The sequence below is a fragment of the Periplaneta americana genome, chromosome 6 (genome assembly GCF_040183065.1).
Source record: "Periplaneta americana isolate PAMFEO1 chromosome 6, P.americana_PAMFEO1_priV1, whole genome shotgun sequence".
Lineage (NCBI taxonomy): Eukaryota > Metazoa > Arthropoda > Insecta > Blattodea > Blattidae > Periplaneta > Periplaneta americana.
Window position 1 is genome coordinate 117,556,877 of NC_091122.1, and position 23,411 is coordinate 117,580,287.

General features: G+C 35.5%; 2 protein-coding genes across 3 annotated transcripts; one reads left to right on the plus strand and one right to left on the minus strand.

Annotated features, from left to right (window-relative positions):
• Window positions 1-40: 40 nt before the first annotated feature.
• Polr2I (RNA polymerase II subunit RpII15) lies at window positions 41-4,977 on the plus strand. Its single transcript, XM_069828806.1, has 5 exons — window positions 41-299; window positions 394-448; window positions 564-637; window positions 1,109-1,235; window positions 3,899-4,977. Exons 1-5 carry the CDS (start codon window positions 226-228, stop codon window positions 3,959-3,961), a joined length of 393 nt encoding a protein of 130 aa, XP_069684907.1. The 5' UTR covers window positions 41-225; the 3' UTR covers window positions 3,962-4,977.
• A 4,620-nt stretch (window positions 4,978-9,597) lies between these two features.
• Window positions 9,598-18,066, minus strand: BORCS5 (BLOC-1 related complex subunit 5). 2 transcript variants are annotated; one of them, XM_069828809.1, is made up of 5 exons: window positions 17,669-18,066; window positions 15,662-15,879; window positions 14,985-15,187; window positions 12,787-12,975; window positions 9,598-10,358 (listed from the first exon to the last, which is right to left on the minus strand). In XM_069828809.1, the coding sequence occupies exons 2-5, from the start codon at window positions 15,864-15,866 to the stop codon at window positions 10,143-10,145; spliced, it is 813 nt and encodes a 270-aa protein (XP_069684910.1). In that variant the 5' UTR covers window positions 15,867-15,879; window positions 17,669-18,066; the 3' UTR covers window positions 9,598-10,142. The 2 variants fall into 2 exon arrangements, with proteins under 2 accessions (XP_069684910.1, XP_069684909.1); XM_069828808.1 differs by having other exon boundaries at window positions 17,681-18,065.
• Window positions 18,067-23,411: the final 5,345 nt, after the last annotated feature.

The window sequence follows — 23,411 nt, forward strand, 5'->3', positions numbered from 1 at the left end:
CGACATCCCGCACACTTAAGTTGGCGACACTGTTCCGGAACGTTCGGTTCCGTATTTGAGCAGGTTGTGAAACGCGAGCTTGGAGAAGTTTCTTGTAGTTGGTTAATTTTTACTTAATACCATTAATACCATTGTTTTAAGTTATTCTTTCAACTTATCAATAATTTCGGTAATATTAAATTCCAGTCATTTAATTTAGACATACCTCATATATAAGAAGAAAAGATGTCAAAAATGCCAGGATTTGACACACACGATGATGGACCAGGATTCGTTGGAATTAGATTTTGCCAAGAATGGTTTGTAATTTCATTTAATAATCGGATGAATTTATATAACATTCTTGTATTTCTTAAATGATATATAACTTACTCTTATATTGTTTTATTACAGCAATAACATGTTATATCCAAAGGAGGACAAAGAGAACAAAGTTCTGTTGTATGCTGTACGTATCGTAGGTTACCGTATTTCCATTTTTTTTTTAAATTTGCATGAGCCTTGGACATGGCATATCTTTAGTTTACGTTTTACAGATTATGTTTTTTTTTTTTTTGTTTCAGTGTAGAAACTGTGAGTACAAACAGCTAGCTGATAGCAATTGTATATACGTCAACAAAATTATGCACGAAATTGAGTAAGTATAACACTGCTTGTATAGGCTTAGTGATTTACCATAGTTACGCTAAACTCTAGAATACAGGTAGGCAAACTGTTTCAGCATTAGTGACCGTGCTGTGTTGGTCCTCGAACCAAAGGAAAGAAGAAATGAGGGTACCAGTGTATTCCGGTTATTATTCTGGACCAAAGATTTTGGCTAGTTGGTATGAGTAATTTGATCAGCAAGTAAAGACTAGTATTTTTCCTGGACCAAGAAATTGCACTTTCCTGCACAAAACAAAATCAGCAAATGATTGGCAAATATTTCCCTCAAATGATTACCTACTTCACAAACTTCTCTGTGCAGTTGACCTTGATTTCTTGCAATGTTACGCCAGGAATTATAGCGATTTTAGCTACTTACCTGTAGTCTAGAGTTGTTCAATTTAGTTGTGAAATTGTCATCTTGTCTGAAAGAAATTATAAAAGTGGATATTTCTTTTTTCAGTGAACTGACGCACATAGTTTCTGATGTAATATCGGATCCTACATTGCCTCGTAGTGAAGACCATCCGTGTCCGAAGTGTAACCACAGAGAGTCTGTGTTCTTTCAAGCACAAACACGACGAGCTGAAGTATGTTGAATTTACATTGAGAAATGAAGTGTGGGATGAATAATTTTAGTGCTGCTTATGATTAGGTTTTTCTCCAGAGCAGTTGTTTGTGCGCTTTCAATCGGAGACCTCCGATTGCTCCGATTGATGTCGCGCAGGTTGTATATGTGCTGTGGCGCAGACATACATTTTCCGCTGAGCATTCCTTTAATCGGATCAGGTAGTGATTGGAGTCCGCTGACGTCCGCGTATCTTTTAGAATAAGTGTGTAATTTTTTGTTGTTTATTTTCTCTTTTTTATTTACCTCTCTCTCTCTCTCTCCCTCTCCCTCTCACTCTCTTTCTTCGGCTCTTCTTTTTTCCTTGTTTTGCCTGAAGTAGGCCTACTATGTTAGCTGACAGATTTCTTTTTTTCTAGTTTTGAAATTCATAGTATATGTGGAAAGGCGTATTAGTTTTATGTCATTGATCAAATTAATAACATTAAAATTGACTGAAAACTAACTCAGAAGTAAAGCTTTTCAGTAGCTAATGTAAACATTTATAATTTTCCTGGAAATACTCGTCTACATCTCATGGTACTCAGTACTCGCACAACACTTACAATAAGAATTATAGAACTTATATCTACCTAGCTCACATTCGTTACTCAAAATGCCCTGCTGCAACACATTGTCCACATCTTTCTATGAAATTATTATTCACTTTCACAAGTTCTTCACCACTGACTGGCTCTATAGTTGATCTTATGTAGTCTATAAGTTCGTTTATGGTGTGTGGGTTTTAGAGAAAAAATAATAATTTTGGATTGATTTCTATTGAATTGATTCTGCAAGATCAGTTACAAAACTTTAATCTCTTAATTGGGTCTTGTAGTCTTAACTCTTGGATTTCCGGAATTCTGTATTGCTTTAATGTAAATAATTTTGTTGCTGTACCAGCAGATTACTTGTTCCTGTTTCCTATGCCAGACACCTTAGAAAGTTTTAAGGGTGTTTTCTAGTCTTTTGCCAATCTCTTGTAATTTTTCTTCTGTAGAACATGCTGTCTTGTAGGTACGTTTATTTATTTATTGAACCTGCCAGCATAAACTTTTATAGAATCTTCTTGTTGCACAGACACTAGGCACAGATCTGTCAAAAAATTTTACTTAAAATTTGTGTCTTGTTGCCACAAAGAATTTTCTTTTTCATATGTATGTATTGTACAGATACACACATTCACGTAATGAATATGGCATTATCACAAAAAAAAATAACATACTGACCAGTACAAACTTTTAAGGAAAATGACTTCAACTCACACTACTGACATATTACTCGCAACTGATTTCAAAACTGCAATGTCATTCTTCGTGTGTGCACACCACCCACATCTCACACTAGTGCCTAGTCGTTCCTCCACCAGATAACAGATACCTTGGATCTCTATAAACTCTGCTCTCTATATATCTTGGATTGAGAGCAACAGAAGCAATATGTGGAGGGAATTGCGAAATTTTACGGTTCTTATGGATGTTAAAAGTTATTTTAAGTAAAACGTCCATATGAACATAATTATGGTGCTGTACTAGCATTATTCTTAAGAAAAAGAATACAGAGTCAAACCTAAGCTACCAACATTCTAAATAAGCCATGATGTTGCTTTTTGATGGTCAGGACATTGGGTTTTCCCTATTTGTTTCGTCTAAGTCCAGTGCAGGAAACAATGCTCTGGTTTTTCTTGTTAGGTCTAAATTGTTCACACCAAGTCAGAAACACAATTCTGGTGGCACTTCACATTGTCAATCTCTGTTAGTGAGTTATCTGAACTGTATTTGAAAAAACGTGTTTTCAGCCATAGATACACCATGAACACATTATTCTCGTTGAAATTTATCCACTAAAGAAGTATAAGTAGTGTTCACGCAAGTTTCTGTGATGTTTTTTCAGATGTTATATAACCATTGAAACAATGTATTAGATAAGTGTCGAGAAAAAGGTTCAGTTCTCAATAAGATGAAACATCATCTGAAGTGTATAAATAAAACTCATATTTCTTCTTCAGTAGATATGTTTCAATGAGGGAAAATGCGTTTTTGTACTGTATATTTGTTAGTGGTTGAAAATACGTGTTTCTCAATACAATCAGACAACTTAATAGCAGAGTTAGACAGTGCAAAATACCAGCAAAATTGGATCGTTGGCGTATTGCAAACAATTAATAGGGAAAAATCATGCATTGTATCACAGATGTGCGCTTTTTATATAGTATATGCTATGAAATAGCCTAATAGTTAATATTTAATGACTTCTGCAACTAATGTATTAATGTTTCATTGTCACTTCATATATTTGTGTGTGGATCAAGCACTCAGAAAAACTGAAAATACATGCAGGCTGAGCAATTGATGCGTGGACAGATGTCTAGTTCACAGTGATAAAATTCTCTAAATAGTAAGAAACTGAGTAGGCTAACTATTAAGGTGTGAAGCATCATTAACTTTTTTGTTCCGGAACTTAAAGAATAAGATCCATAATTGCAGGTATAACTTTATATAAAATTCTCAATATGTGTAATGAATTATAAATGAGAGTTTATGAAAGAAGGACATACGTGATTACAAACCAATTTAACTGAAGAGTGATATGCATTTTGTTATCTTATGTCGGAAATTTAAGTTTTAATTTGTTTTCATTTTTCAGGAAGAGATGAGACTGTATTATGTGTGTACCAATGCCCACTGTGCTCATCGATGGACTGAATGAACATTGTCTATATGGGCCCACATTCAAATGATTCAGCATCTCTGACTGACTTCCAAGAACTGACTGAACTGGATGTGGTGAAAAATATATTTTCTGCCTCCTCTTTTCTACATCCAAACTCAGTAGAAGGAAACAGAAGAAATAATGTTCAATGCTTTATTGAATAGCTGTATTTTTCTTCGAATTTATTTATTTAAATGTAACGAAAACCTTTTATTGTTGGTCTGTTCCTTCAGTTACTTCTGACTTCAAGTATGGGAGTTATGGTCTGATACTAGATGGTTCTGGTTTACAAAGTAATAAATAAATTTAAATAATTATACTTAACCTTCAGGCAATAGGTTAAAACATGGAAGCAAGTCACATATCATTGATCATGATAATCTTGTGATAGTATGGCATCCTGTCATTGCAGATGCACTTCAGTGGCATAGATGGGGGGAGGGGAGGGCAAGCTTTAGAAACATTACTTTAAAAATTTGCCTACAACTTACAGGCTTTGAAACAACTGTCAGCAGAAATGTAAAGGATTTGTTATTCTAAATGTCAGTCATTGTCGATTGAAACAGTCTAACAGTATTTTTCTTTCAGTGTCTCACAAAGCCAATTGTGGATTGTTTCTTCATGAATACTGTATAACTTTAAAATAAGAATAATCCGTGGCGCTACAGCCCATGAAGGGTCTAGACTGACCAGCCGGCTGCTGGCCTCACGCCCACATCCCGAAGCAGAGGTGGAAGATCATCCAACCAGAATGGAGATATCGTGTGGTTAGCACGATGATCCTCCAGGACATAACTTTAAAATATCTATCGAAAAATGGGGAGGGGGTTTCAGTCCGGTGAGGCCCTCCTCCTCTCCCAATCTATGCCACTGATGCACTTTTATAATAGGTATCAAATTTGTAAATGAAGTTGATGCTTTGAATTTGATATGTCATTAGTGAATTACTCTGTCACTAGAGTTTTAAGTATATGTATTATGATCAATATTTGTATAAATAAAATATTTTATAATTTGTGTGTTTTATTATAACTCGCCATTACTTTCAGTATAACTGGTAGATAGAACAGCTTCTCTGTTATATGAAGATCCAGTACTTCTTGAGACTAAGTGTCGGCCTGGGTGGTGCAGTCAGCAGAGTTCTGGCCTTCTGTGCCTGAGGTTGCGGGTTTGATCCCAGCCTAGGTCGATAGCATTTTAGTGTTGTTAAATGATACTTAAATGCTACAGGCTCATGTCAGTAGATGTACTGGCATGTAAAAGAACTCCTGCGTGACAAAATTTCGGTATACTGGCGACGCTGATATAACCTTGTTAAATAAAACAGAATTTAGAATTGAGACTAAGGTATCTTCTTTTGCGTTTTGTATTCTAAATAAAACAGAATTTAGAATTGAGACTAAGGTATCTTCTTTTGTGTTGTTTTGTATTCTATTATTTAATTTTGTATGTCATGTATATTATTCAAACCTAGTTGAGTGGAAGAGAAGGCCTTATGGCCTTAACTCTGCCAGGAAAAATAAAACTACTACTACTAAGCATTCGGAACTTTATACTAACTACTAACCTTAATTTTGTGGTACTTTATCATAATCAAGTATACAGTGTAATGAGAACAGTTTTTGTTTCACATGTAATTGAATTCCTTTGTTTTTTACTGAAGATTTTTCTAGTAGTAACTACAAGTTCATTGTTATTTATAGACCTTTTGAGAAATATAATTTTCTCCTTCGTATTATATATTGCATATATTGGAAACTAGTTATGTCATCTGAATATGTAACAGTTTTCATTTTTATGCAAGGTGATTCAGTAAAAGAATGCAAAAATTAAACAGGAAAATGAGATGCTTTGCAGAACATTTTGAGATAGGGAACTTGGGGGTCTGTGGAATCAGTTTAAGGAAATATAAGCTGAAACATGTCTATCTCTACACTTACTATTTGACGTTGTATACTGTATGTTTGTTATATTATAGTGATGGGGTGTGATTTGAAGACCTGTGATAGGTTTGTCACTAGTTCCGACTGTGACTGTAGTTCCAAAATCACAACTCCGAGAAATCGTCATCTCAGACTGATAGGCAGGAGCGGCTCATCCTAATGTGCTATTGCACTATAGCACACTCATAATTTTGTTAAAATAAATGTTGTTGATGTGATCGCGAGTAATATTATTCTGTAAAAACATTACGAATCAGCTCATTTTTAGATTGCAAACAATTATGCAGTGTGCCGAGTCTCAATGTAGCAAGAGCTGTGCATGCATTGAATTTTGACACAGGTTAAAATACCCTTAGGCGAATGACATATTCACCCAGCATTAGCATGAGAAACCAGTCAGCAGCGTGCTATTTTCCCAAATCTTAACAGTCCTATATTTCTCATATTACATTATTCACCCAATAACAATAAAATTCTGAGATAATTTAAACAATTAAAGTTAAAAAGTTTTAAAGAAAAGCATATGTTTTGAAAGCAGAACCCCAAACCTGGGGTTGGTTGGAAGTATCGGTCATAATGAGTGAAATATTCAGCTGATGCAGAACTTACAACAAAGTTTAATAATAAAGAATGTTTAAAAGTGACTACATTGTATATCTTTTGTACATATACTTTTTCTTCTCTGACAATGAGAATTAAAGTTAATGTTATGTTAACAGTTATCAGTACAGTGCACTTTCGGGCTAGCGGCTCTTATGTGCAGATCTCTTACAGCAACAGTGTGCATCTGGCAGGTATGCTTTCTCTTGCACGGTGGTGCACATTGCGACTCACTCCTTACCCTTTACCCACTCGAACCAGCTTGCATTCTGTAACACAAGTCCTAGGCAGGATGCCTTAGACTGCGAAGCCATGGCACGAGACACTCTGAAATTTTACCATACATGCAATACTTACCACTCTATTCCTCGAGTCTCTAAATTAATTTTTTATCCTATTTGCATATCCAAAGGAATTCACATACAGTAGGAAGAAATTTTTTCGAATAGTATTAGTAAATCCATTGTATTTAATGATAGAATTATATTCATGGAATGGTATAATCAAACCATATGGGAAAAGAACTATATTGACGGTTTGTATTTCATTTGAAGATATGAACAATACTTATCTCGAATAAATTTACCAGTGGCAGAATGCAAACTAATTATTTTAATGTGGTTATTAGGACCAACAACTGTGCTTTCGCTCCTAAACAATATAGATGTATCAGATGGGTTATATTATTATTATTATTATTATTATTATTATTATTATTATTATTATTATTATTATTATTATATGAGTTGGTTTTTCTCATTTTTCTACAAGGGAAAAAAGAAATGGTACAGATTTACATCAAGTACCACAAATTATTCAGCATTTAGGAAATGTCGGACAATGTGACATGTGTCTATAATTACTGATTTTTGAAGTAGTGGTATTATTATTACCACCACTGCCACTGTAGCTTAGTGTTAGTCATGGGGTCCATTTCTAAATCCTGGTCTATCCTGAATTGATGCACCCGGGTTTCTTTTTCCTGGGTATTCCAGTTCCCTTGTGACATCCCAACAATTCATCATTCATTATGAGTGTAATGTGAACCTACCACCTGTTGGTGCACTCTGGAAAGTCTCTAATGAGCTAAATTGTCTATGCTTCTCGACACTAGGAACATCTATGAGCCTGCTCGTAGAATTGGGGCTAATAACGACAAGTTAAGAAAAATATTGGGCAAAAAAAAAAATATATTGACTTTTTGCTACTCGTGTAATGTATTTAGCAAGGATTACTTGCATTAAACTCCTAATGACACATCCACAGATTCTTTTCTGTAAACTGTTACGTCCCTTGTAGCAAGGGAACAAAAAGTGCAAGATTAACTTGTGCCTCATGTTATTTCACGTGGTCCATCTCACTGCATTCTCTAATGTGTCTCAAGGTTTTTTCCACATGTCTCGCACCATTATCTCATTATTGGATAGGCTGTACTCGTCCTCCCTGTGGTACCTCATCTAAAAATTACATACAAAGAATAAAGACGTTTCATGCAATGCAAGGAATTTCATGAATCCCCTGTTACTTTCTTTTGATCCCCAGACAGTTGTGTAACAAATATTGAAATAGGTAACTAATTTTTTTGGTCACCCAACATGAGGTCCATTAACATTATGTTCATCTTATTTTTTTGTCTACGCCATTGAACAGTCAAGTGTTATGACTCGATAAAACAGTATCTGATAGACTCTTATTATTACGATTTACTTGTAACTTCTGAGTCAGGCAACATATCCATTGTTATTGGTATAGATCGGAAAGATAACATGTAGCTGTTTAATATGTTGAAATTTGAGACTTATCTAATTAGTTCCTTCCAGTCTACAGATTGCAGTTGAAATTCCATTTCCATGAAATTTCAAATAATGAAAGATGGGGAGTGTCTCAGCGTGCAAGAAAATACGATTCCTGAGTATCCAAGGAAATGATTGTTTGTCAAAATACTTCAACAAAACTAAAACTAGAATAATTATTTTTTCACCACTTTGTCCATTGTACAGTCAGAATCATCTTCTGTAATGTCCAGCTCTTTCCACCAAACCCACTATATGTGAGAAATATTGGAGAGCAAGAGAGTTAACGGCTTTACTGCCAGGAACTCAGTATTACTTAAACTAAGATTAAAATTAATTGAGAAATTCAAGAATGATTAGCTACTAAGTCGGCAGTAGATTATGGAACAGGAGTATAAAATCTCCCCAGTATAAAAAAACAGGACAAAGCTGAAGAAAATTATATAAAACAGATGAAAAAGTTCAAAACAGTCAATTTATGAAACAGATGTAGATTTTTCATGGGGGATTCAGCTACAAGCAAAAGAAGTTGTCATTGACATAATGTGTGCCAAGTACAAATTTTTCATCGGGGATTAGAGGGAGATTTTAATGCTTTCTCTTTAGTTTATTCGTGTTTATTTTTATTTTTCAAAAATCCGTGCAGCTGTGCTCCAAAAACCCAGATAATTGGGAGTTTACTGTATTTTTTTTTTATTTTATTTTAGTTGGTTATTTAACGACGCTGTATCAACTACTAGGTTATTTAGCGTTGATGAGATTGGTGATAGCGAGATGAGGCCATAGATTACCTTGCATTCACATTACGGTTGGGGAAAACCTCAGAAAAAACCCAACCAGATAATCAGCCCAAGCGGGGATTGAACTCGCGCCCGAACGCAACTTCAGACCGGCAGGCAAGCGCCTTAACCGACTGAGCCATGCCGGTGGCCTGAGTTTACTGTAGCCTACTAAAATAATAAGGGTTGTTATGAGGAAAAAACTATATTCTTTTTGCCATGTTACATACGAAATGTGGCAAGTTGGAAAGACATAATGCTTTTATCTTCCATTAACTAATATGAAATTGCTACTTCATTGTGACAAAGAAGGTAACAAATTTCACATTTAAATGCTGTTACACAGTTACAGTTTTATGCTCTTTCCATCTCTAGACAATGAGCACACTGCGTACTTATGTAGACCTGAATTTACTTCTTGATTCATTTTACCTCTTTCAAAACATGCAAAATGACCGAAAATCATATAGGAATATGTAGAAAGGAAATTTTCAGCATTATAAATGACAAAATTAGTGTTTTATTGTGATGTAACAACAAAATAAAAGTTTATTTATTTGCATAGTAGAAGTTGCTCAACAAATTTAATATTTTTAAAGACATATTGTCATTAATTCATTAATATTTGCCGATCACAATATTTATTATCTTACAAGTTTAAACTTTAATAACATTCTGTGATTATCTTATTTTCAACTCATTATATTTCATAAATCATATTTAAAAGTTATTAATATAAGTACCACTATTTAAAATGTCTTCATTCATCTGTCATAATTCTCCTTCCTTTTTAGATTACAAAAGATGTTTTCTATCTTGGATCTAAGAACTGAACTTTAACTTTTGCGTGAAAGCATTATTTTTAACACTGCTGAAAGCTTCGTATCTCACTCCTTTTCACAGGCCCTAAATATTCAGACCTTTGCATTTATAACAATTACCATTGACAGTCACATTGTTTATCACTTTACAAGATAATGTGGTACAAATAACAATATACACATTGGAATGAGAAATAGCTTCAAGTTGTAGCGAAGGGAATTGAATGATACATAGCAATACTTCATCCTGTAGTCCACACAAAGGGCTCTAGTCGTTCCTCGACTGGTAGGGTGTTGTTGAGTGTCTCCATGCTCTCCAGAGTTTGGTTAAGTACCATATGGCAACGGTTCAGTTGGTGTGACAGCTCATGCACTTTGCCCAGCTTTTCCGCATATTTAGCACATTTCTTCTGTCGCTCTGTCATCAGCCCCATTATCCTCGTTATTTCAAAATCAATCTGCACAAACATGAGTTAATACTATATTTAATTAAAGTGTAAAAGCCACCTTTGTTCCATAAATATTTCATCTTTGATATGATTTCACTGTTACTTATTTCATTATAGCCTATTTTGAAACTGTATGTTTCTTTATGCCATCTTAGCATTATAAACAGGTTGTTACTACATCGAAAATCGTGCATAATTGGCTTATTATAGCACGCGTGCTGATAAAAGCAATGACGTACTTGCTATGATGTAATACTGGAACGCTTACTATTTTAGTTATAGCTTCTAAATGTGATGTAACAAGAAATGAAATACAGAACAGAAGATAACGTATCATTTATTTCCAATCTTTAACAATTTTGTATCACTTTTGTAATATCACATAAAACAGTTCTGTGGTTCAGAGAAACTATATTAACAAAATAAAGGAACATTTGTAACATAACCTGCAATGTCAATACCAGGCACAACTAATCGATACGAACATATGAAGACAATTTGTCAGCTATGGATTCCGAATTGAATTTCTTTCCTACAATTTATAATGCTAAGATGCCATAAAGTGTTATATTCAACTTGTGGATAATCTTATTATGACACTCGTGAAAATTGTCGCACTTACTATCATTCGTGCGATAAACATTCACTCATGCCATAATCATAAAGATTATCCACTTGTTGCATAAATAAGTATTATTTAATCAGTTACTTAATTATGACCTATCATTTGCTCGTTATCTAGTGTCAGTGGAATTTGTGATAATATAGTAATAATGTATTTTGACATAATGACTCTGAGGATATGATATGAAATTGCCTGACATTCACCTTAAAATCGGAGAAAACCAGATAATCAGACAAAGTGGGATTCCAATACCCAAGCACAGCCTCAGAGAAAAAATTTCATTCGTTAAATCCTAGACCTAGAACCAATTTTATCTGTCATAACTATGATAATTTCAGTATCACCAAGTATGGTTAACTAAGACCTTTCTGGAAACTTGCAGGAATGATTTTAATTTTTAAGATGGAATTAATTACTCTGTTGATAGGGTGATAACTAACAGGAAATTTTCACAACATTTCTATTGTTATGCTTGTAAATGAGGGAGAAAGCAGCAGTGGATTATCCAGAAGAAGTGTAGTTTGAATTTTTTCTTATTTCTAATTAAGTGCATAAAAAATGTTTCGAAGATTAGATGTATCTTTCTTCAAGTACAAAAGGGCGAGATAGGTATTCTTCTTGTAAGGGTTTTGCAAATGGCTAGTTATGTAGATTCAACCAATTATAATGACCCCAATGAGTCGGAAGTCCATTCTTGTGTTCACCCAAAGAAGAAGTTTGACCAGTCTTTGAAAATGTGAGTTTTTTATACTTCATAGCAATGCAAAAAATAGGAGCTACAGCTCTTTTGATAAAATTTATGCTTTTAGAGTACACACAATAACATAATAATTATAATAATAAAAATAAATATACAATAATAATTTATCGTGGGTTTTCCACATTAAAAGTGAGATTTACAGTACGATTATTTAGTCCTGACAGTCGCCAGAGATGTGCACCTGGGTCAGGCGAATCCATTTAGTTAAGCCAAGGGGTGTTTGGGTTAGTCACTCGCTTGCCTTCAGAGCAATCGGATGTCATGCGTGCGGTAGAGCGGTATGTTTCTAGTACAATTAAGCTATACTGCATTCCTTTACCGACCGCTCGCCCTTATCTCTACTCCAGAGCTCTCCCTACTACTCCTATTACTTCCCCTCTTTCACGTCGCTGAGCTGTCAGGACTAAATAATTGTTCTGTACATAATTTACAAATATTAGTTGAATCTGTCTTGAGCTATGGAAACGAAGTATGGATAATGAATGCATATAATAGAGAATGTTGGCTATTTAAATAGATTGCTTGAAACGTAGGCTAGTGCTAGAGTTTTCAGACTGGCTGTATAAAAAAAAATCAATCAATTAGGTGCAGAATGGTTGCTGAAGACACTATGATAAGCAGAATTAGAAAAAAAAGTTTGAAGCGATAGAATGGGAGACAACAGATGGCCAAAACAAATTTATCATTGACAACCTCCAGGAAGAAGAGTGAAGAGAACAGGCCTGAACATTGAAAATGCACAGGACAGAAGACTTTGGATGACTGGCACGGGAAGACAGCACTAGCTGTAGAATTCTGAAATATATATATTTACATTAAGCCCATATTTTGTTCTTTCTTATACGTACACTGGACAGGTACATGGTGGGATTGCCATGACAGTGGATCAGCACGAAATAAGGCAACCATCTAAGAACACAGGATATATCATATTTACAACGGACTACATACATCAGTATTCTAGCCTGGATTCGAACCCACAACCTTGGTTTCCATGTAAAATTAAGGCTGCGTGTCTTGTACATAACATTGTGTGAATAAGTGCCACTCACATCTCGAACTTTGTGGCCGAGCTGAGCTTGTTCTGACGCAACCAGCTCGCTGCACAAGGCTATGTGTTGCTGATACCGCAGGCACAGACTCAGCAGTCCATTTGGATCAAGCCTTTCCAATACTTCTGGATCTCTCACAGCAGGAAGATTTAATGTTCCTCTCATGATCGGCAGGAACATTGGTACACTCTTAACAGAGAATCACACATATAATAATGGTTAATTGGTTACAAATGCACTGGCACTGAAAATTAAATCAATTTTCTTAACTCACATTATATCTATACGAGAAATTCATTACGTGAATGATCTATATATAAATCAAAACAAGACTAACAGCATTTATAAAATATATGGTTAATTGGTTACAAATGCACTGGCACTGAAAATTAAATCTCAATTTTCTTAACTCACATTACATCTATACGAGGAATTCATTACGTGAATGATCTATATATATAAACCAAAACAAGACTAATAGCTTTTATAAAATATAGTTATGCTGATACAAAAATATTCAACAAGCTCCTTACAGAGGTAAATTTTCTTGTAGCAGTGAAAGAGAAACTTTTGAATGTCATGGGGTGGGTTTGGTTCAAATATCTTGTAATAGCCTGGTTGTAGGAATAATGAAATTTCTGGAAGGTGTCTGGTTTTGTTGAGCACTTGAGCAGGCTGTGATAAATCAGGAGGATGTAGTTCTATCTAAAGAAATCAACATGGCAAATATTGCTAGATTTATATATGCATTCATTGCTTTAGTATCATTGGAAGAATTTTTTTCGCATATATAATGGTTCTAAGAAAAGACAAAGTTTTATGATAGAAAATTAGAGAAAAACGTTATGTATTGCGATACCAATTACGAATATTGTGTTAATTGTAAATTCATTAGTAAATTACCGTAATTAAATTGTAATATGAGCACATATGTATTAACAGCCTTAGAGCAATAAGGCCGATGAATTCATAAAAAATTACGTACTGGTATTCATAATTTAAAACTTAACAAAAGTAAAGTTTGTAATCACAATTTTTATTACTGTTTTTGTCACTGTATACTGTAATGCTTGTCTCGCGCTGTGGCATAGTGGTCTAAGGCATCCTGCCTAGGACTCGCGTTACGGAATGCACGCTGGTTCGAGTCCTCTTGGGGGGAAGAAATTTTCTCATGAAATTTCGGCCAGTGTATGGAATTGGTGCCCACCCAGCTTCGTGATGCACTTGGGGAGCTACAATAGGTAACGAAATCCGGTTGCGAAAGCCAGCTATAACGGCTAGGGGGATTATCGTGCTAACCACATGATACCTTCATTCTGGTTGGATGATCGCCCACCTCTGCTTTGGCATGTGGGCGTGAGGCCAGCAGCCGGCTGATTGGTCTAGGCCCTTCACAGGCTGTAGCACCACGGATTATTATACCATAATGCTTAATACTCACTGAGTAATTGCATTTTTATAGTTTGTGTGGATAGAAATTACATTTTAGCTGCTTGAAATTGTATTTTTAAGTGCCTAAATCTATGTTTTTAGTGCCTATTTTATGTGCCTGAAAGTTGCTTTTTAAGTGCCTAAAAATCCGAGATCTACGAGTGATAACCAGAATTATATAAAATGTGAGATGGAAGTTGAGTCATCACCTCACATTTTGCTGGATTGTCAAAGTCTAAGCCATATCAAGCATCAATACCTCGGCAAACACATGCTGTCTCCAGAAGAATTTCAGGAAATAAAACCCATCAGCATCGCAAAGTTGGTCAGACACTGTGATCTTCTGGGTTGATTTCCAGTTTATGGGGTGCACAATGGACCATTTGTGCCTACGTGTTTCAGTAACTACCTACATCCTTATATAGGAATAAGATGAAGGCTCAGTGGCTTCAACTTATATGGGCTCATGGGGCTCGAGCCCACTCAATAATTTGTCGTGTTTATTATTATTATTATTATTATTATTATTATTACTATTAATGAAATTTATTTATTTTAACTTATAACTCGAGTGTTCGAGCCCACCCAATGTTTTCCAAAAGTTGGCGTCACTGCGAAGGATCACATTAATTTGCTAACCATTATGCAGCAAAATGCGTCCCAGCTTTGAACTGTAACTATACTGGGTGTCTACAATGAAATGTCCAACAAGAAATATATGAAGTAGGTTTGTAGATGTCCAATGCAAGTTCCATAATAATGATTACCTGTAACCGAATCAAATCTGGATCTTTGTCAGTGGCTTCTGCATTTGCTGCCGGCTTCACAACCACAATATTGTGCGCTGATGACTTGTTCATCATAGAAAAATGCCTCTTTGGAATTACGCCGCTGCTTTTGCGACTGCTTGAACCTAGACTTTTTCCACGCTGGAGCTGGCTTCCATGTTTATGAGGCAATTTTGGAGAATCTACAAATGTACACGAATACATTAAAAACAAATAACACAATGATGTCTTTAATGTTTATCCAATATCTTAGCCTTATGAAACTTAAGCTTCAGTTATAACAAAGTAAGATTTTTTTTTTAATTGAGATTTCCATAACATGATAAGATGACTGACTGATAGACAGAGACAGACATACCGACCGACTAATTGGTACAAATGACTGCCTGAAATGACAGATTTACACTGCACTGTCTGAGTGAATGAATGAATGATTGACAGACAAACAGATTAACCGATTGACTTAATGACTAATAAATTGAATCATAGCTAATCCTCCATATCTCAGCAAAGAGAGATAAAGTATCAATTACAGAGCTCGTCTTCATGTGAGTCACTTTATTTTCCTTTACAGCTTTGTTGTATCTTTCTGCTTAACAGCAAGCATTACATGATTTTTAATCCTCAGTAAGCAAAACATTCTTCATTCTTCTTACCTCCGATTGGTCTATTTACAGTGTATGAGATGTAAGGCAAGTCTGAATCCGAGCATATGCTGGGTCCAGGTGATATGCTGCCAGGTCTCATTCCTTCACCATTATCTGGCCCCGACTCTCTCTCTGGCACAGATTTTCCCCTTTGGAGGTTGGCTCGACCACTTGATGAAGTAGGACCCTGTTGCGAACTGTGTTCTGAGCCCATTATTTTTTTTCAGCTGAAACACAGAAGTCACTATTCATAAATTTCGCGTATGGAACCGTAGATAGTAGTGCTATCTTTAGGCGTCATCTATTGTCTAAATAGCACATTATTCTAAAAAAAAAAAAGTGAATATAATAATAGAATGTAATTTTATAGACATAATTTGTATTTAACATTTATAAGAGTATTCATTTGTATCCACTTTTTGAAGTTATTTAACGACACTGTAACAACTGTATGGTTATCTAGCACTGATGGAATTAGTGATGGGAAAATAGTATTTCTGTGAGATTAGTTCGAGAATTCTCCATAAAATTATCTGACATTTGCCTCACAGTTGCTATTTGCTACCCGCAGATCACGGCAATGTCTTTGTTTTCTTAAATTCGATAGTAGGATAACTATCAATCTTATTCCTATTAGTCTTGTCTAACATTGTAAGATCGTAGTATAGAAAAACAATATTAAATTTTGTGAATACATTAATAATGAAAATATGTCAAAACTGTGAATTATACGATGTAAATTATATACAGTATTACACAAGTCAGATAACTTAATACTCCCAGCAGCTACTGTGAGGAGGGTGAGTAGTGAGTACCGAATGTTATTAATATAAAATACTGACAGTTCCTCCAACCTCTACTAACAAACTCTGTTGGTGGGTGGCTAGTGATTATACGCTGGCCTATGGACAGCTCAGTGCACGGTTTCCTAGGCCGACCGGTCCGACTCCACCCCTTACCCCTTAGCTTCCTAGGGACAGGCGCTTCGCGCTACCATCATTAAGCTGACAGAACATTAGGTACTACTTGAGACTGATCTGCATAGGAATTCTATGTAGGCCTACTAGGCCTACGTAAGTTTTAATCTGGCAAAGCAATGTGAGTTCGCGGATCCAGGCAGTGACAGTAGTGGAGAGGACCTCTTGATGGTCAGCTGACAGAAACGCTGGGAACATTCAGTGGTACTCACTATAGCATGGTATTTAAAATATGAGGATTTAATTATAGAGTATCAGTACAAAGATAATTTGTTTTACTAAATACAGTAGGTCGAAGAAGAGCAAAAATGTCTCCATTCATCTACCCACTCTAACCTTGTCACAGTCCTCGGTGCCTGTCACTTATCTGTACCCTAATCCAACTCACTTCAACTCTGTCACAGTACTTAGCCTCCTGTCACTTAGCTATCCCCTCATCTAATCCACTCTAACCTTGTGACAGTCCTCAGCCCCCTGTCACTTATCTATCCCTTCATATAATCCACTTTAACCTCGTTACAGTCCTCGACCTCTTGTTACTTCGCTATTAGTGAATGCACTCACGTCATGCACAATACCCTCTCAAAAATTACTTCTCTTAATGTCAAAAACTGTAAAGGGATTAAGGATTATTTCATGTAATATAACCTCAACATAGGCCTATTAACTTCATACTAGCTTATAGTTTTGGTTTTTAGAAAAATATAAACAGGTAGCCTATGTGTAGACATATATAGACTACTGTATTTAGATATAATACTTAGGTCTATAAAAATCATACTATGTTTACTACTCACGTAGGCCTAATTTTTTGCAATATGATATCACTGAATGTGAAGAATATCCTAATTGATTACATCTGAACTACACCCTATTTTCTCCTGTTTGTAATACGTATATTCATAATATATCAATAGTAGTGAATAAGAAAATTATGTGCAAAATTACACGTGCTTAATAGCAGTCAAAAATTATTAGAAGTTCTTGTTAATTCGAAGTACCGATAAATGGAAATTAATATGATATGAAATAAACATACACAAATACATACCGAAGACCTTCCCTTTACGTATTATGTTTCATTCCATATAACTACGAATTGTATGAACTATAGCCACAACAGGGATTATCGTATCATTTACGACCATCACATGTTGAATGATGGTTTCCCTTAAATGGATCAATACTTCACACAGTTGAACCAATAGTTGCTTATCAAAGGGCACACATAACCTACAAATCTAATATTGTAGTTATAAACATGTGATACAATTTGCATTGTACAGTGCTCTACATTTCACTGTCAAGTTCTGAAGTTCTCTCCAAATCACAGATAAATATGCTCAAAATTTATAAATACATCATTTTATTATGCTCTTTAACACTGCGGGAAAAAGAACCCATTTAAATGTGTATTTGTGTCGATAATACAGTCTGTAGTATTACCAACGTGATCTCAATTCGTGCTGCCTGTTCTCATGTTTGGACATCCCTGAGAAGGTAAAGGGCATCCGGATTGTTTCATGAAAACCATCGCCTTGGCCGGGCTCTGGTAGTGTAGATCATTGAGACGTATGTCGTAAACATATTTTTAATGCGTAAGTGAACCAGTGAATTAAGGTTTTATATATTTTTTTTAACAATTACGTCATTTTTAAATACGAATTTCTGTAAATAGAAAATAATACCAGAAATTAATTACCCAACCCTTGCGACATAACACCCTTATAATATAAAAATTAATGTCTGGCCGTGAAACGAAGAATTTTCCTAAATCCATTATTAAAGAGCAAATGCTGAGTAATTTTCGGCGCTGAGTCCTGGACTCTTGTCGCTTCACTCTAGAGTTCTAGAATCTACTCGTAGATAACTATTCAAGTTGATAAAGCGTTGTAAAATAAACAAATTAAGAAATAAAATTAGTGTTTCACTTCTAGGGTTATAAAAATTACTTTTATGTGCAATTTAGAAATTGGAAGTTAATCAATAGTCTTTTTATTTGGTAGCATATTAAATTATTTAATTTAGACATATATTTTGATTAATGTTCAGGATAATAAACTGTACACAGTAATATTATTCGTAATAAGATAAAGGAACTGAACTACAACGAAATGCGTAATAATAATAATAATAATAATAATAATAATAATAATAATAATAATAATAATAATAATAATCCGTGGCGCTACAGCCCGTGAAGGGCCTAGACCGACCAGCCGGCTGCTGGCCTCACGCCCACATGTCGAAGCAGAGGTGGACGATCATCCAACCAGAATGGAGGTATCGTGTGGTTAGCACGATGATCCCACCAGCCGTTATAGCTGGAACCAGCGCGCATTCCGTAACGCGAGTCCTAGGCAGGATGCCTTAGACCGCTACGCCACGGCGCGGGACAACGAAATGCGTAAAACGTATAATAAGAAACGTTCCTGCCCATTTTCTCGAATCCGCATTCCCGAATATTCAGTTTCCCTAAAAATTGTTTTCCTGAAAGCTTGTTTCTCGAATCTACAGTATGTTCCCGAAGCCACGTACCCGAATTTCATTTCGTATTCTCTTTTCCGAACATGTCTAAAAGTTCCCGAAAAAGACTATGACATTCGTTGACAATGGAATTTTTCTAAATTCAGTAGTCTATGACTAATAGTCGATAGATCTATTATTATTATTATTATTATTATTATTATTATTATTATTATTATTATTATTATTATTATTATAAGTTCGAGATGGAAAGAAACTCCTGTTCGGTGGTTATGTTTGCTTGAAGAGTATAAATGGTGCAGTAGATAAAATTCACTGAAATTTTAATCTAATAAAGTACTTTCCAAACAATATTTCGCACGAGCAATACGCCTCATAATGTAGCCTACAGTGTTGGAAGAGCATGCTGAATCTCGTTATACACACGTGCAGAATGTAGAGAAAGCCCGGGCGGAGCTTGTGACACCGCAATGTTAAAACTAAGACCCAATTATGCTTCTGGCACTAGCATTTGCGCCCATTTACTCTCGTTATTTGATTTTTTCGATGTTACATGCATCTCTGCATACGAGCTCGTGGCAGAAGGTGGGCTGCTCCCTCACAATATGAAGTACAATTGTGGAATCAGAATGATGTTATAAACAACGAACATCGTACAAACAATTTGTCGGAAGGGCATCACAATCGCCTGCAAGTAGTGTTCGGAAAACACCATTCAAGCCTTTACAGTTTACACCGCACTGACTCAACTTCAAAAACAAGACAGCGACACCCGGACCATGATTGCAGAATTCGGAATAGATAGACGCGTGCGAGCACAGCCGAAAAGAAATTGGTTACATCTTCAAATACGAATTAGATGTATAGTTCTTGACTGCCTGAAGACACTTGCTTATAATTTCACTTTATAAAATTTGAATACAGCATACTCAACACTTCCACGGATTGAAATAGCTTACCTTGCAATACATTTCTGCTCATCACTTAATTTGTATATTACTTTCAGTACCATTCGGGAAATTGTCCTTCGGGAAGATACAAGTAAAAGATATCGATAAAATGTCAGGTGGGACTTCGAAATCAGGAAATATGATTTCATGAAAACGATTTTTCGGAAATGAGGATTCGGGAAAATGTACAGGACCCAATAAGAAAGTATGTGTCAAACTTGTGATATTCTTTTATCGCTTTACTTTTTTTTATCCCTATCATAGGCGATGGAGGGTTGCGTGAGATTAAGACCCACACCTTTATAGATAGTCGGCATCAGTGGCGGCTCGTGAACTTGTGGATTGGGAGAGGTGCAGTAGATTTTGGTACATACAAATTTCACTTCTTGATACCATTACTAATAAGTATAGGACAAAAATAAATGCACTACATATCGAAAACTTTCTGACTTAGTTGGGAGATGTCTGTGGCATCATTTGCTAATCAATAAAAAAAACTAATATCATCGATTTCAGTCTGAATTTCTGATCGGCAGACACTCAACATGCAATCTACCAGTTCAATCTGAATTGTCTTAGAATTACCTTTAAACAGTGGCATGTTCCAAATGATTTTTGAGACACCCGTTTAGAACTGTAGCAACCCACGAAATACACCAGAGTCCTTCGAATCGTTTTTTCATCATGTCTCCTAAGGGGAAGTTCATATTGGCCACAAAATTTGATACAATCAATATTTTTTAAAATAATTTTACGATTTTTTCTCACTTCTTCATTATGTTTGAGAATATTTGTTCTGTTCGTTTCACTTAATTGCGCAGCAATATTAGTTTTGCCTAACATAGCCAATGAAACAACATTTTTCGGGTGAGATTGCGAAGATTCGTGCTTTTTAATTTTTAGGGGCAAACGTCCTAAATCTGTCACACCACTCCTATTCTATGCAGTATCACCACCGAAGAGGAGGCAACCACAAATGCTCAGCGTAAATTTCATTGTTATACTTCCTTACATATATGCGCTATTTCGGCTGGATGATGCTTGAGTAAGATTTAAGTCGGGTAACGAACGACCTTTTAATTTCACTTCATTACATCAATTTTCTCCGCAAGGGAAAGCTGAGAAAAATAAAATTAATATTCTGTAATTCACACACACTCATGCTTGCACATTTGCACTGGTTAAGTTACGATACTAAAACGTCACACCAAAGCAACACTCAGATATACTGATAATCAACAATTTTCTAAATCTGGAAAAGAAGTCTCTTTCGTATTTTACGTGCTATATCAAAAGGATTATACTCCTGCAATCATTTTGAGTTAAGGCAAATATTAGGTTCTGCTGAAGACTGGATATATACGTAATAATAAGGCAAAAGAGAATATTAATTTTTTATATTAACTCGATAAGATTCTACAACAGTAAGTATGTGAAGAGAAAATAAAAATGTTGTCATTAAGTTTCAAGGGAATAGAGAGTCCATTTGACGTAACATTACAATAACGTTGTGGAAGGGGAGGAAAGATCTTCCCTTGTCGCCTGGCTCTGCAAGTCACTGCAGCGAAATATGGGTTTTAAACAGCGGCAGTTTCTCTCTGCTTCCCTTCACCTCTCTACCCTCTGACCTAGCAAGACACACTCTCTATGATCTGTCCCACCCTGCAGATCCTAGGACTTTGAATGCAGTGTCAATTCCAGTACAGTCGACGCGCAAAAAGATAATGCATAAGACAATAGTACATATTCCCGTCCAGATGAAATATAAAGCAATTTACCAATGAAAGCTGTAACAATAAATTCTTCTACAAGTTAAAATAAATAGGCTATTATTTTTATTTTCCTGTCAAAGCAGGGAATGGTGCAGCTCCGCAGCTCTTATGGACGAGCCGCTGCTGGTCGGCATTAATAACAGTAGGGATGTCAGCCCTATGTGCCCGCCACCTTTACCTCCAAGTAAGCATTCCTGGTACTCTTTAGGTTAAGTAAACCCTAGCATGCAACATGTGTTTAACGTGTGACGTCTATATTCGACCTTCACAAAGAGAGAGGGAGGGAGGGAGAGAAAAAAGGATTTAGTGGGACGATTTCTTACAATGACGTCATTCCATTTTGGTTGCCTTGGAAACGCTTACGTCACATGAGATATACTCAACAATGTGAACGAGTCCATTCTTATAAACAAGGGGGATCCGTATACACAACCCTGCAGATTGAAAGGGGCGATAGGGTACACTTAAATGAATATAAAAGTTTTGTAATTAAATGTGTGATTAATAGACATCGGATTTTTAGGCACTAAAAATTGCAGTTTTAGGCGCCTAAAATAAGCTCAAAATTTGTAAAATTAGGCTCTATTTTAATGAAAATAGGCATTTTAGGCACATCAAGGTATCATACTTATTTATTTCACTGAAAGTTTTAGTTATACACTAAAATACGCACAAAAAAGTATGTTTAAACATTAAAAAAGAATACTATATTATTTTTATAAACAGAGCTGCACAAATTTAATATACTGAAACGAATGAAATAATGATTATTGATATCAAGATTACTCATTTTAAGTTACTGAAATTCAGTTCCATGCTCAGACTTTATTATAATTATCTGCACAGTACACCACCAGAATTTTTTCTAAATTCTCCACAGTTAACCTTTGCCTTTTGTCACTGAGAATCATTTTGAAAGCAGAAAAACTTCTTTCAACCGAAACTGATGTGAGAGGCGCAAATTTTAAATTAGGTACAATAGAAACATCAATACTTACTGGAACATTTACACTTTCCCCCGATATCACTCTTGACACTTTTTCCAACAATGAAAATCCTACGTTCTTATTTAATACGTTGTCCCACTTATTTTTAACTTTTTTCCCAGTTTCGCCCAAAGCAGAATGTAAGTTCACTTGAGCTTCCTTTACTATTGCTATTTGGCTACAAAGAGATTGTTTTTCACGTTCTAATTGTTCAATGCTTGCAGGTATGAAAGAAAAGTTTGATGTTATGTAGGCAATATCGTTTTTCACTCGTGAGTCATTCAGACAATCTTTCACTGCTTTCACACACGCTGCACTATCAGTTTCAGGTAATTTATCAATAACTGTGACCACTTCTTTAAAATACTTAGAATAATACACCACTGACTGAATCCAGGTTCCCCATCGTGTAACAACCGGCTGAGGTGGGAGTGGGATATCTGGAAAGTTCTCTCTGAATATTGAAATCCTGGATGGGGCTTTACAAAAACATTTTTTTTTGTGTTAGAAATAAACGAATTGACAAGAGGAAATTCATTCCGGATTGTTTCAGAAACCCTGTGAAGGCCATGTGCTAGACAGGTTAC